The sequence below is a fragment of the Zootoca vivipara genome, chromosome 1 (assembly GCF_965207765.1).
Source record: "Zootoca vivipara chromosome 1, rZooViv2.hap1.1, whole genome shotgun sequence".
NCBI lineage: Eukaryota > Metazoa > Chordata > Lepidosauria > Squamata > Lacertidae > Zootoca > Zootoca vivipara.
Window position 1 is genome coordinate 3,866,211 of NC_142582.1, and position 15,431 is coordinate 3,881,641.

Genomic DNA, 15,431 nt, shown 5'->3' on the forward strand with positions numbered 1-15,431 from the left:
GGGAACAATAACAGAGGAGTTATTTTTTTATGGATACTAAACATGTCAGGCCCCCTTTTACTTCCAATCTGTGCCTAGCTACCAATTGACTGGATAAGAGCTCTTTTTTGTTGAAATATTGTTCTTTGTAAAAAAAAAGCTCCTTCTACAAATCTGAGGCTTTTGTCTCTGGGACCCTAAGCCCCATAATACATCAAGTGGCCAACACATTGTCAAACAGGGCTCAATGTGGATTCCACATCACTTTATTGATCTGTCATTTCTTTGGTTCATTCAGAGTGGTGTCATGACAATGCTGTGAACTATAAGATTGGTGAGAAGTGGGACCGGCAAGGAGAGAATGGACAAATGATGAGCTGCACTTGCCTTGGGAACGGAAAGGGAGAATTCAAATGTGAACCTCGTACGTATGGGCATTACCTTTCTTGATGTACAAAACTACATTCCTGCTGCTCTTTCAAAGTACAGTCTTTAGCTCTTTATTTTTGTGCTTGTCCCCAAAATAACCTAGAAGCAAAATCTAGGGTGCTATTCAACTGGGTTTCACTCAGAGGAGATCCATTGAAATTAATGGGCCAAACTTATGGATCTACTCTGAGTTAAGCGTAGTTGAATGCCACCTCTAGTGATTTATTTTTTTCTGAATTCATAGTAATCAAATTAAAATGAAACGTTGGGGTCTGATTCCTGTCCTCTGGGACAATTCTTCTTACAGGAGTGTTTAACTGACAATGAGGGTGTTCTGTTCATTCTTTATACCACAAAAAGCAAGAGAAATGTGTTCCTACCATCAGGATAAAGTTTCTGCCCGGTTTAGGTGCTCCCTCTTACGGGAAAGCACTGGCAACTCATGGCCCTACTGCCCATGCTGGTAGCCATAAATCAACAGTACACAACTAGGTTTTATTCCCTCCTCCCTCCTCTTTTCCACAGGCTGGCAGGTAGGAGAAAACCTGAACAAAATCCTGCCAACCTGTTGATGAATACCACACTGGAGATAACCTCCTAAATTGTCTTAAGAATCTTTCTGGTATAGGTTGGCACTGTTAAGGTGGATTTAATACTTGAGATGTTTTGTCCTCCAAGTGGCAAAGTTCATACCAATTTTTAAAAGAGTTGCTTGTTCCTCGGCTTTTTTTTTTTTTTTTGTAGATGAAGCAACTTGCTATGATGAGGGCAAAATGTACCATGTAGGAGAGCAATGGCAGAAGGAATATCTTGGGGCTATCTGCTCCTGTACTTGCTATGGAGGACAGCAGGTAAGCATTTTAATACCAGCGCTGTGACTTATATAACAGGAAGCATGGTGTGTGTGAGAGTGGGGGGGGGGCAGGAGGGAATATGACATACTTGCAGAATCTGGACATATTTTGTGGATAATGCCCACTCAGGTTCAGAGTTCATTACATTTTAAGTAATAAGTAATAAGCACTACAAATGAAATTGTTAAAGGGGAGCCTAAAGCAGAAATAAACATACAGTGGTGCCTCGTTTAACAAATGCCCTGCTTAACGAAATTTCCGCTTAACGAAAGGATTTTTCGAGCGGAGCTTGCCTCACTAGATGAATGCGTTTTACGAAAAATTCGTCTAGCGAATCGCAGTTTCCCATAGGAATGAATTGAAATTCAATTAATGCGTTCCTATGGGGGAAAAAAATTCAAAAAAAATTCAATGCATTCCTATGGGATTCGCTACACGAATTTTTCGCTATAAGAAAAGACCCGTGGAACGAATTAATTTCGTCTAGCGAGGCACCACTGTTGTAAGAGAGAGGGCTTGCAGAGAGCAGCCCACTCTGCTTACTTCCACCAGATGGGAGAGCAGCAGCAAGTCTGGGAGTTCAAATCAGGAACAGGAAGGGTTAAGACGGGTCCAGGGCTCTGCAGAGTCCTGGTGGCTCAGCTCCAGGTTGGTAGCAGGGGCTGGAAAGGAGGGAGGAGAGAGAACGGCACCTCAGGAGCCTGGTTTGGGACCACGGAGGACCCATAGAGCAAGGAGGAGGGGCGTTTGGAGTCTTAAAAGGGGGGTCAGAGCCCACGAGACGCCATTGTGGGCTTCTGCCCCATGCAGAGCAGACATGATTTGAGACATCTCACCACTGTATATAGCATGCACAATAAAACTATGAAAATCCAGAGGATGTGTGGAGTGCTTACTCGGGAGTAGCCAACACCCCATCTGTGACAGCAAGCCCACAATAGCAGGGAAGCAGGGGAGGAGCTAGCTTCAGCAGGGGCTGGAAAGGAGGGAGGAGAGAGAACGGCACCTCAGGAGCCTGGTTTGGGACCACGGAGGACCCATAGAGCAAGGAGGAGGGGCGTTTGGAGTCTTAAAAGGGGGGTCAGAGCCCACGAGACGCCATTGTGGGCTTCTGCCCCATGCAGAGCAGACATGATTTGAGACATCTCACCACTGTATATAGCATGCACAATAAAACTATGAAAATCCAGAGGATGTGTGGAGTGCTTACTCGGGAGTAGCCAACACCCCATCTGTGACAGCAAGCCCACAATCTTTTGATGGCTACCCCGAGGGAAGAGGGCTGCAAATGGAGCAGCCGGCATGAAGTTGGCAGCATCTAAAGCAGAAGAGAGAGATGCCGAGGGAGGATTGGCATGAGTTGCCAGCACCCTGCAACTATGGAACGGCTCAAGCACCAGGTAGGCACCCGGGCACAGGGGAAGCCAAGCTTAGTGAACCGAGCAGCTCTGAACACAGCCAAGCCGGGGGAGCGGAGGCTGGACAAGCAGAGAGGACACTCGGGACGGGCCAGCACTTCGTAGGGCGACCCTCAGCACAAGCTGGCTCTAAGACTGAGAGGCATGGTGGCGTGGAAGTGCAGGAGGCTGAGAGGCGAGTCCGGGCAGAGGGGACAGACGGAGGGGAAAGGCAGCGGCCACAAGTTCCCATACAGTCCCGGGGAGGCAGCTGCAGCACAGCACAGCCCCCTCCAGCCAGATGTGATGCAGAGGGACAAAGCCCGCGCGCGGGTACTTTCAAACGCTGACGCGGGAAAACAGAGGGAAGAGAAAGGCGGGAGATGCCTTTACAATGCACCCAGCCACTGGGTGGAACACTGCCCCCAGAGGAAGGAATGGCGAGAGCAGGCAGGCACAGACACAAGCCTGGATGCCAGATCAGGAGGGGAGGGGCCAGGCAGAGCACCAACAACTGAGCCCTCCTGTAACACCCCACAGCACGACAAAGAGATGGAAGTGAGTCTGCAGCTGCCAAGAGGCCAGACCCAGGAGACAGTCGGGCTTCTCCGCAGGGGCAGCAGCGACGATTTCCTATCGGTGGACTTGGCTAAGCAGGATCAGATTCCCATTTTCCCAAGGGAGCTGCCCATGAGCGTCTTGACCGTAGGCGGCCGGGAATTGCAGGAGGGTGAGGTCACGCAACAGACCCCCTCTCGGAAGATGACAGTGAACAAGCACGCAGAAGTGCTAGCTTTGGACTTAATGGACAATGACCCTGTGGGCAGCCAGCGCCGGGGAGATCTCACCTTTGGAGATGCAGACGGCAAGGAGCACTGCAGGAAAGAAGGAGAATCCTCAGGATCGCACCACATCAGCTCCCCAGGCGGATGGAACGACGCAGAGGCGGGGATGCAGGAAGAGAAACTGAGCCAACTCACCAAAGAGGACACTTTTACCCAGAACATACGGAGGGACTTGAGGGAGAAAAAGGGGGCAGGGGAAGGGCTTGCCGAGAAAGAGGGGTTACTCTTTAGCAATGATGCCCGGTATATGCCCCAGGACTCCCTCAGAGGGAAGATTCTCAAGCAATATCATGACAACCCCACGGAGGGGCATGCAGTACATGTCTTCACGAGGCTCACACCCAGTAAGGCCAGTCTTGGGCGAAACCCCAGAGCCTTCCCAGAGCAGGGGGAGGGGGAGATTGGGGGACCTCCTATTGAGGCATGGGGTGAGAGGAGGGAGACAGTACACCAACAACTGGATGGAGACGTGGCAAGGGGCAATGAGGCTTACAAGGAGGGGGCAGACCATCACAGGGGACTGGAGAAGGTCTTCCACGGAGGGGACAGGGTCTGGCTGTGGTCAGAAGGCCTTCCCATGGGGGGAAGGGGGAAGAAGCTGGCACCCAGAAGGCTGGGGCCCTTCAAGGTTCTGACACAGATCAACCCTGTCACCTTCAGGGGGGAAGCACCTACAGCGAGAAAGGTCCATCCCGTGGGTCACAGGTCTTTGCTCTCACACTTTAGGGAAAGCCCAAGGTTCAGAGGACGTGACACACATCCAACACAAGACGCTGACAGGAGGGAGGGGGAGGAAATCACACAAAAGACACTAGACAGAAGGGTGGAGGGAGAAGGCAGCCAAGAGGTTCCAGAAAGAAAGGAAGAGGAGGAGGTCTACAGTGCCACAGCGAGCCCGGGCTCCCGGTGGGGGGAGGGGGGGTTAAAATGTCTGATGGCCAGGCAGGGCACTCCTGCTTCCCAAAACGCGGAGGCAACCACGCACACCATGCAAGGGGAGGACCGCACACTGGAACTGCACGCTCCTTTCTCCCACAGACCCAAACCACCACACGTCAGTAGCACAGGGAACACAGAGGGGGAGGGCGATCCCAGGTGGGGAGCAGGGGAGACGCAGACCCAAGGAGCCCTCCGGGAATCGGAAGCAATTTTCCAGAGGGAGGAGGAGGATGACAACGGAAGGAACTACACGGACCAGCCACCCAGCACCGACGGGGAACAGGATTTTACACACACTACAGAGGAGGAAGACCTGTCAGGCTTCCAGCCCTCTTTACAGACATCAGACCAGGCAAACCAGGCCTCAGAAAGGGGGGGGGAGCCTGGAGGGGGGGTGGATGTAAGAGAGAGGGCTTGCAGAGAGCAGCCCACTCTGCTTACTTCCACCAGATGGGAGAGCAGCAGCAAGTCTGGGAGTTCAAATCAGGAACAGGAAGGGTTAAGACGGGTCCAGGGCTCTGCAGAGTCCTGGTGGCTCAGCTCCAGGTTGGTAGCAGGGGCTGGAAAGGAGGGAGGAGAGAGAACGGCACCTCAGGAGCCTGGTTTGGGACCACGGAGGACCCATAGAGCAAGGAGGAGGGGCGTTTGGAGTCTTAAAAGGGGGGTCAGAGCCCACGAGACGCCATTGTGGGCTTCTGCCCCATGCAGAGCAGACATGATTTGAGACATCTCACCACTGTATATAGCATGCACAATAAAACTATGAAAATCCAGAGGATGTGTGGAGTGCTTACTCGGGAGTAGCCAACACCCCATCTGTGACAACTGTATATGCATTTTTGCCCAGTTTTACAGGCATGCTCAGTATATGAAGCCTGATTTACCAATACTAATGCAGTAGTTTTGCAGCACTGTGGATGAGCTGTTAAGAGCTGCCTAGGTGACACAGTACTATTCCTGTCTGTTAAATCCAAGTCTCCTAACATGTCTTTCATACAGATAGACATAATATTATATATTATTATATTATATTACTAGCTGGCCCGGGCACGCATTGCTGTGCCTGACTCAGGGTCCTTGTTTCCCAGGAAAGGGGGAGGATGTGTCCCCCCCCACGGACTAAGTTTTTTCCTCCCCCCCCGGTTGTGTCTCCTGATTCCTCCCATCCTGTCACGACCCATGAGGTATCCCGTTCCCCTCCCCCCACCCCGGGTCATTCCTGTGACTCCCCCCCCCCGGCTCAACCCATGACCTATTCGGGTCCCTCCTCCCCCCACCCAGAGCTCCACTTGGCCTAGTATGTAAATGCGAGCCAAGGCCTCCTCCCTGTATCCCCATTCCTTGGCCCCCACCCTTGGAAAAGGAACTGTCAGCTTCTGGGTTCTATTTCTCAGCATGCACTTTGGGGTGAGTTGTGTGTTCTGAAACACGGGGTTTGGTTTTTTTTACGTGGCCCAGGTGTGACATCTGTGTACGGAAAGTGTCTTAGGTTACTCTCTTATTCGCATGTGGCGTTGTGTCCAAATTTCAGTGCTATCGGTCAAGCAGTTTCGTTGAACATTAGAGAGGAACGGACATGCCCAGTTTACATTTATACATATATATAGATTACAGTAGCTTTTGTAGTTGTTGAAATATTATCTCCCAAATGATCAGTACATCTGCTCATGCAACTTATTTAAGCCTATACTGAAAACACTTAAAATGACCTTGACCTTAAAATGCTGTTAGTTCCTCTGCCTACTAAGACTGTAATCATACACAGACTTATGGCTTCTGAGTTCCAATTGACTTAAAATTAGTGAAAATTTACCTGTATAAAAGAACCCATGATACCTAGTGAATTAACCTCTCATTTTGACTGGATCTTTTCCCTTAGGATACGAAGGGGCACAATTGTGTATGCCACTTTCCTGCAGGGACAAATTTGAAATTTGATCTATATGACATTGTCCATTCAGAAGGTCATGCTAAAATGTAGTGTTTGTTTATTTAAAGGGCTGGCGTTGTGACAATTGTCGTAGGCCAGGTGCTGCGCTCTCACCTGAAGGTTCTCCTGGTCACACCTATTCACAGTACTCACAGAGACAGCAACAAACTTCAAATACTGTAAGTATAGGACAGCCGTGGCTGTTAAGCACTGCTCACTATTGTTACCAAGAATGCAAATTCCTGGTAGTCTTCCACTATAGACTTCTGTTGACTTCTTGGGTCTCCCAGCAGTTTCTAATCTAAGAGACTGAATCAGATGCACAGCTTCAGCACCAAATGCTTCTAGTCCAACACCAAAATATTTAGAATAAGCTAGTCATCTGCACTGCCAGCCTAAAACAGTTCTAAGTCACATTCACGTGGTGACTAAATCAGACATCCCTAGTCTGACTGCCACAGGCTTCCAATTCCCACAATATCCTACGGTATGGTATGGGATGAAACAAGACTGGAATGCAGGTTGTGTCGAGAGCGAGTGTGTTTATTGGACCATGTCCAGGTTAGCGGCAGAAGGAAGGGAAGCCAATAGAGCTATCACTTTGATGAATGAAATGGGACGGAAACATTTCCTTTCAGCAGAACTGCCCGTCCCTCCACCTCACAATTCATCTGTAAAGGGTTTGCACTGTGAAATGTCAAGAGTTGCAAGTTGTCTGTATTTTGGCCAAGCAAGATACTTTCCACCTTCTAGACCTGTTGAGCTCTGATTTCCTTCCTCCTCCTTTGTTCCAGCAGAATGTTCATTGCCCCATTGAGTGCTTCTACCCTTTGCATCTACAAGCAGAGACACAAAATCGACGAGGAGACTAACACCAGCCAAGGAAAGTCTTTCTTGCCAAGACCATCCACTCTAGAATGCTGCTAGAGGAAAGCAGGTCTGCTTAGGGTGGCCAGAGTGCCTTTCTCGGCTTTTGCTCAACTCACAGCTTCTCCAAGGGAGGCCACTCTTGGAGCGTCTCAAGACTTCTTTTCACAAAGGATAGTTGTATACTGTCTTGTCTTTTGCTCAGTGTTTCAATACCATTCAGTATTTTCCCTGAAGACGACTCATACTAACTCATAATTTGCTCAGCAACCAGTATCCATAAGGGATTAAGGGGAGGGGCTCTCCTGTCATAGGAAATGAATGAAAATCCAAAGTTCTATGTTCATCTAATTGTGCAGCTACCAATAGGGACTGCAAACCCCATCACTGTGATATTTAAAAATATGCACAGTCCTAATCTTTCTAAATTATCCTAATTTCTTTCCCTAGCGGTATGTTTGTATCTCGTACTGTTATTTATCAACATTGTTCTTCCTTTCCCTGCTCCCTCCCCTACCCATCGGTGTTTTTTTAACAGGAAAATATATTAAAGACACTTAGTACACCATTGACAGAGGAATTTGGTATAATTATGATCAGTGATTATTTTTTATACTGTAAGTGCCAAAGCTTTAACTACTGTGGGAGACAACTCTTTTAATAAAAAGATTTACAATCCAGCTGTGTGTCTAGTTGTCTTCTTTGGATTGTGTAGCTCATCCCTGGAACTGGAACACAGAGCCCTTCTACATCCCCCTTCTAGGCACTGGAATACAGGTGCTGCGTAGCACCATTGGTACAAACGTGGATCTATCACAACATAAAAATACAGCTCCTTTATATTTTTTGATATTTTTTTTAGTTATCAAAACGCTGCCACCATCTCTCCCCCCCCCCCTGCTCATTTTATCACCACCTCCCTCACTGTAAGATAAATTAGGTTGATAGGTGGAAACTGGACTAAGGCTTTGTGGCTGAGTGAAAATTGAAACAGGAATCCCTAATTGATACAGCAAAGGAAATTCTCTCAGGCTTTATTGCTATAAGACACCTGTCTTGTGAAACAGGTGAAGAAAGCCTACCCTGAATTTATCATGGGGGTGAGGAGTCTGTAGCCTACCTTTTCTTTTCTCTATTCTTGCCCCATTCTGATGTAGACCATTTGAACTTGTCAGGGGAGGAGGAGATGGTACATGAAGATTTTGCTTTAGGGCAACAGGAGGGGCTGGTGTTGAATGTTGATGCTCTATGCCAGGCATCCCCAAACTGCGGCCCTCCAGATGTTTTGGCCTACAACTCCCATGATTCCTAGCTAAGAGGACCAGTGGTCAGGAATGATGGGAATTGTAGTCCAAAACATCTGGAGAGCCGAAGTCTGGGGATGCCTGCTCTACGCCCAGTGATTCTGACCCTATTTTTAAAGCATTTGGCTGTGGTACTCCCTGAGATCTTAACCATCTTCAGTCACAACATGATACACAAGGCTAAAAACATACAGAACCCAAGACTGCAATGATTACAAGAAAATGTGCTAATACTGTAATACAGCTTTTGTTACTTCCTATTCATAATATGGCTTGCAATACTGTTAATGTTGCTATCATGAAAATTGCTGTTTGCAGTCCTTAAAGCAGTTACAGGTGTCAGGGCTGGAGTCTGATGCAGGTCAGAGGAAGCAGAGCCAGTTGTTAGGGAAGTTCACTTTACTCAAGGCAACAAACAAACTCAGCAACACTCTGAGTAGGTCTTGCCAGGACTGATTGTCCCCACCTTCTATCCCCTCGAAGGCTCCTCTCTGCCAGATGCTTCCAAGCCGTCTCAAACTGCATCTGGGCATCTCTAACCTTTGTTCCGGCCTACCCATCACTCTGCGTGTCCTCGGAGACAAGGGGGGAAGGAAGCTTGTCACAGCAGATGTTAGCTATTTGCAATCAAAAATAGTTGAATACATAAATGGCTGAATATAAATCTTTACTTTGTGACATACATCTATTTGTGACATTACAAATACTAACAGGAGAGGCAGGCTCCTTGTCGTCTTCTGCAGCCTCTTGCCTGCCCTCCTCTGCTTCAGCCTCCGAGTCTGCTCACTGTCACCAGCTTGCCCTGCTCACTAAATCCTGTTGACCCAACAGCAGTCCACTCTTTGAACTCTCCTCTGAGCCGTCCTCTTCTGGGGTTTCCCTTGGTGGTTCCTCAGCTGATGCCTCCCACCACTGTTTGTCACCCAGCCATTCTCTGACAACAGGCAACTTCCTGGGGGGGGGGGGAAGAGTATGTTACAGGCCCTGTGTGCATAAGTGAAAGTGGGAACCCGCTGCAGCTTCCCACCCAACAGCTGTTTAAAGGTTTGGTTGATTGGTGGTAGGGATGTTGGGTCCAGAGTGGGAAGGGAAGGAGACTCTCTTGGCCCTTTCCTACCCTTTGCATGGCTGGCACTGTCTCATTGTTGGTGTTTTTTCAGCACGGTTCCATTAGTGGGGGGGGTCTCTTTGGGGGCCACAAGGACTTTCCAGCTCTACCCCACCATTTCAGGTTAGAATTGTATTATTTCACAATGCTGCATGTATGCAGTCGCATGTGACTCAATCGTGTACAAGGAAGGGGATGGCTGTATTTGCTCCTAGTAAAACTGTCCTAAAAGGCAGTTTATTTTTTAATCAATCCAGGCCACCAGTTCAATATGTTTGGCACCAAGCTGGTGCTACATGTATTGTCCTGCTTTCCTTTGGGCCACATCAGTGAGGCAGAGAGGGGTCTTTTTGTCTGGGCAGGACAAGACACTGCCTAGGCTTGTGTCCTGGAGAGGTCGCTCAATGCTGCAAATGCAGCCGTTTGACTTCACCCCTGGAGGCACACTCCATTGCCCCTTGAGACAGATGGATGCCAACAGGAGAAGCCACATTTTCCTACCTTTATTGATCATCAAAGGCCAGTTCCTACAACCGCATAGTTGCAGGGTCACAAACAGCCCAAAGCATTCCCTTCGTAGGCTGGGCCATGTTGAACCTTGCTTTCAGAGAGATTCATTCAAGTCCCACCACCTCCAATGGAGATCCCCCCCCCCAGTATGATTACAGAAGTCTTTGTTTTAGCTGTGCACTTCCAAAGGAGCAACTTTTTAGGCAGTGCTGCTTGAACAGGTTGTGTCCCCCTAGCCAAGCACAGCACAACTTGAAATGAGCCAAGAGGCAGGAAGGTGGATGCGGCAGTAGAGCTCTTCTGTTCCAAGTTTCACTCCTGTCTAAGAAGAGCCTATGAAGGGTTTTTCTCTGGAAGCTGCAGCTCATTCTCATCTATCATTGCATCTCAGCTACACCGAGTGTTAGATGAGCTGGACAGCACCATTTCTTCAACATTTGCCGTTGGGTAAATTAAAAATTAAAAAGCTTTAGCTCGCCAGCTATTGAATTTGTTTCTGGTATAGAAAGTAAAGTGAAATCAAAAGCTCTTGTCTATTTAGATTAAAGTTAATATACCCAAAATGTTTCTTTCTCTAGGCAAAACAAAGGCTTTCCTAAAGGAAGTGCTGACCCAACTCCCTCAAAAAAATAAAAAATAAAATTCTCTCTTACACTTCAGGGGAAACCCTTTAGAACAGGCACCACCAAACTTCAGCCCTTCACATGTTTTGGACTACAATTCCCATCTTCCCCGACCACTGGTCCTGTTAGCTAGGGATCATGGGAGTTGTAGGCCAAAACATCTGGAGGGCCGCAGTTTGGGGATGCCTGCTTTAGAAATTGAGTCTTAGAAATTGAGTCAATTTTGTTGCTTGGTCACTTTCATGCCTGTAACAAATAACTTCTGACACCAGGAGCCCTTTTTTTAAAACTGCACATCTGATCGGACAAGCACAGCAGAACATGCTTCAGAGTATTTCACAGTGGAGATACGTATTTTAAATAAACCACCAAACATGCAGAAACCATGCTGCCGGTTTCCTCCCCCTTGGCAGTGAAAATCACCTACTCTTACCACATATTCTGCTGTCAACATGGCAGAAGTTATTTCCATCAGTTTATAATACACCTCCCCAAAGACAGTTCACATTTAATTATTCCAACTAAGCATAAGGCATATCTTTTTAAAGCAGCAGATTGAAGCACCACTGCTCCGTATTGCAGCTCACTGTTTTGGTTTCAGAGTTTTGAAAATGGAAACAAACATTTAGAAAGTTGGGGCTTCAGCTTTTGCAAGTCTTTATCTCTCCTGGTCTTGTGTGAGAGTACAGTATGTAGAGTAGTAGAAGCTGCACAGAGAATCTTGATGTCCCGGTGCAAGTGCTGGAGTATTTATACTTGGACCACAAGTTGGTGTCCAGATACCTAGTACAGTCATACCTCGGGTTGCGTTCACTGCGGGCTGCGTACTTTCGGGTTAAGTACTCAGTGGACCCAGAAGTGTTTACTTCCGGGTTCTGCCGTGCGCGCATGCGCAGAAGCATTCTAATCACATGCGCAGAAGAGCTCTATCGGTGCTTCGTGCATGCACTAAAGCACTGATCGGGTTGAGTACTTTTGGGGGTGCAAACGGCACCCTGGAACGGATTGTGTACTCAACCCGATGTACCACTGTACTGGATACAGAGAATAAGCATCCAGGAGCCCGATAAAGCTTCAGCCGCTCCCTCACCAAAGTTGTTGCAGATCCTCCTGCACTTCTTCCCCAACCCCTTGTTAACAAAAGAATGTACTGTGGTCGCTTATAACGGCATGGATACAAACTACTAAATTTATTCCACAAATTTACTCAACATGTATTATTTCACTTGTGCTGGACCCCCTTGAAATTCTCACTTATCAGTGAGACTGCGGCTTCTCCCATGCTTGGAGGTCTATAAAACCTTCCATCCCTTTAAAAAAGAGGTTTAGCAGTTGTGGAGGTAACATGTGCTGAGGGTACAGAATAGGTTTTGTAGCTGCCAGTCACCTCATCATATTTAACCACGATAGGAGAAGCCACAGAAGTTGTTGCAATCGGAGTGGCCAGTGAACATCACAAGGGGTCAGGCACCCCAAATTCAAAATATCCTGTCTGCACAGTGCTAAGTTTTTGGCACCAATTTAAAACCACCACCCAGGCCTTTGCCTCTATGCAGTGGTGGAGCCTCATAGAATCATAGAGTTGGAAGAGACCACAAGGGCCATCCAGTCCCAACCCCCTGCCGAGCAGGAAACAATGCTCCGCCACCAGGGGCGGAGAGCAGGTGCGCTGCCCCCAGAGACGTGGCGCGTGTTCTGGGGGCAGGGCGCACCACGTGCAGGGGTGGGACGTGTGTTTTGGGGGCGGGGCGGGCAGCCGCGATGGTGCCCTGGGATTGCGCCACCCCCCCATCTTCCTACACTACTGACTCTATGCCTACTGCTGTGAAGTTTGCTTATCTTGCTACCATTTTATATTGTTCATGCTTGCTGGTGCATTACATTTTGTTTTACCTATTTCATTAACAATTGTAACTTGCACTTCGAAGAGTGCAATAGAAATACCACATTTCACTGCATCATTGTTGCATTTTTAATGCTCTTCCTCCCCCCCAAAAAGGGGGGTTGCAACCATTATGTAGTGAATTACAGTAATGGCTGGAAGCTGGCAAGGTGAGTGGAAGCCGTCGTGTCCCAGAGTGTGGGGCAGGAGGAGATGCAGGCCTCAGCAGTTGAGTGTGGGCCAAGCCGTGGGGCAGCTCACGCGCCCCGAGGCATGAACAGACCCAGAGAGGCAAAAGCAATCTAGCACCCAGGTTGAATGCCCTTCCCGGTCAATAGCCGGCAATCAAGGCCCTCGGCAGCCCAGCTCCATGGATCCTCCTGCTGTCAAATTATACCCTGTGACTATTATGTGGGGAAAGCACTGGAGCCAATTTTAGAGCTGCAAAAATGGGGTGAGACTATTATGAGATTAAATGTGGTATTTTAATATCAAAGTATGAAGATTATCTGCTTCCCATACATACAATGCCCATCTGATTATCTGCATACTGCAAAAGCCAATAAAAGCAAAGTCCATGCCTTGAATGCATGAAGAATTTGACTTGAGACACATTAGTGACAAACACTTCTGTGCATTAATTTTTCAGGAAATGCACCAGAGGTTAGCTACTTTATATTCTACAAATAATACCCATTGCTTTGAGAAAACTAAAGTGAAATGTGCCCATGAAGACTGGCTTTTTAGAAAGCAAGCAAGAACCCATTAATGAGGATGCTTTCACTGCCAGAAGCAAAGAGACAAGAAATGGGCAGAGAGGAATGTCTGCAGTGGCAACGTGGGGAAGCTTCAGTGGTGGAAGAGACGGAGATTGGTATGAATAAGAGTTATTCCCAGCTCATCACAGGCTTCGATCACAACTTGGTCAGCTGCTGAACCAGAAGGGGCAGCAATGAACTGGACTCCACTCTGAAAGAAAAGGAGGGGGGGAGACAAAAACAAATCAGCTTTTTTGAACCATTTCATTAGCTGTTGCACAATTCTGCACATATGGGGTACCCACAAAAGCAGGGCCGTCTTAAGTGTGCCTGGCGCCCTGGCGCGACGGATCCCTCCGGCGCCCCCCCGCCCCGTTTCCCAGCGCGGCGGGCGGGCGCAGCACGGCTACCGCCTGGAGGGCCGGCGCCCTGCGCCATCCAGCCTGGTCGTAGGGCCGGCCCTGTTGCAACGCCCCTGCGTGTGACGGAGGCGGCCCCAGGCCCGCGCGCCTCCGGAGAGCGGCCTGAACATCTGAGAGGCGTGCCTAGGGCTGCATCCGGTGCGCCTGGGGCGGCCTCCACCACGCCTCTCAGCGGGCGCAGCGGCGCCCCTGGTGGCCTGTCGCCCCGCGCCACCGGACCCGGGCCTAGGGACGGCCCTGCACAAAAGCGGCCAACCACTTTTAGGGAAGATTGTCCTGAACGGAGGTCAGAGAGGATACTAAGGGTGGTGAATCTTCTCTTTAGAAGGTGCAGGAAGATGAGAATTGTAACCTGTCCGAGTTTGAGTAAGTATCACCAGCTTTTTCCTGAAATGCATGTCTGGACTAAATTTCCCTACATCTTACTCCTGCTTCCACTTTGACACCTCTTACTTGCAACCGTAACCCACATAACAGATTTTAGGGAGCCAGTATGCAGAGCAGGAGGAGCTAATTAGATATATACTCCTCGGCCCCGTTAGTCATTAAGAGTCACAGTCAAACCCCCCCCCCCCCGATTCCACAGCCTTACCCGCTTTGCTCTATCCACGTTATCCCTAAAAGGGAAGAAAGCATCTGAGCTGAGGGAGACTCCATTCAGTTTCCCAATCCATGCCTTTTGCTCTGCCTCAGTTAGCAAAGCTGGGACTTCCTCAAACAGCGCCTTCCACTTGACAAGATCTTCATCCTGCAAAGGGGCATTTAAAAAAATTTACCTGCTTCATTGATGGCATCTAATTCAATGCAGGCAAACACAGTGACAATAATGCAAACATTTCTCCAAGTTCCCCATTGGAAGGTCACAGCTACATAACACCTTGCTACAAAATTTGTACTCAGAGGTTTATTATATTCTAAGCCCCCCCGGCTCAGATATGCAGATGACACAACCTTGATGGCAGAAAGTGAGGAGGAATTAAAGAACCTTTTAATGAGGGTGAAAGAGGAGAGCGCAAAATATGGTCTGAAGCTCAACATCAAAAAAACCAAGATCATGGCCACTGGTCCCATCACCTCCTGGCAAATAGAAGGGGAAGAATTGGAGGCAGTGAGAGATTTTACTTTCTTGGGCTCCTTGATCACTGCAGATGGTGACAGCAGTCACGAAATTAAAAGATGCCTGCTTCTTGGGAGAAAAGCAATGACAAACCTAGACAGCATCTTAAAAAGCAGAGACATCACCTTGCCGACAAAGGTCCGTATAGTTAAAGCTATGGTTTTCCCAGTAGTGATGTATGGAAGTGAGAGCTGGACCACAAAGAAGGCTGATCGCCAAAGAATTGATGCTTTTGAATTATGGTGCTGGAGGAGACTCTTGAGAGTCCCATGGACTGAAAGAAGATCAAACCTATCCATTCTGAAGGAAATCAGCCCTGAGTGCTCACTGGAAGGACAGATCGTGAAGCTGAGGCTCCAATACTTTGGCCACCTCATGAGAAGAGAAGAATCCTTGGAAAAGACCCTGATGTTGGGAAAGATTGAGGGCACTAGGAGAAGGGGACGACAGAGGATGAGATGGTTGGA

General features: G+C 48.5%; 2 protein-coding genes across 10 annotated transcripts in view; one reads left to right on the top strand and one right to left on the bottom strand.

Annotated features, from left to right (window-relative positions):
• The window catches only part of FN1 (fibronectin 1), an 81,107-nt gene extending 73,187 nt beyond the window's left edge, over positions 1-7,920 (top strand). For 4 of the 7 annotated variants that reach the window (XM_088666791.1, XM_088666577.1, XM_088666737.1 and 1 more), the window contains 4 exons: positions 278-403; positions 1,153-1,259; positions 6,442-6,552; positions 7,168-7,920. In XM_088666791.1, the coding sequence (XP_088522917.1) occupies positions 278-403; positions 1,153-1,259; positions 6,442-6,552; positions 7,168-7,245 (422 nt within the window). In that variant the 3' untranslated portion in view covers positions 7,246-7,920. The remainder of the gene's footprint in view (positions 1-277; positions 404-1,152; positions 1,260-6,441; positions 6,553-7,167) is intronic. The other 3 variants (XM_088666616.1, XM_088666760.1, XM_088666702.1) reach the window with 1 other exon arrangement.
• Positions 7,921-13,130: 5,210 nt separating this feature from the next.
• Positions 13,131-15,431, bottom strand: part of ATIC (5-aminoimidazole-4-carboxamide ribonucleotide formyltransferase/IMP cyclohydrolase) — a 42,085-nt gene continuing 39,784 nt past the window's right edge. For all 3 annotated transcript variants that reach the window (XM_035139040.3, XM_035139050.3, XM_088666914.1), the window contains exons 15-16: positions 14,440-14,595; positions 13,131-13,636 (exon numbers count right to left, since the gene is read on the bottom strand). In XM_035139040.3, coding sequence (XP_034994931.1) covers positions 13,517-13,636; positions 14,440-14,595 — 276 coding nt within the window. In that variant the 3' untranslated portion in view covers positions 13,131-13,516. The remainder of the gene's footprint in view (positions 13,637-14,439; positions 14,596-15,431) is intronic.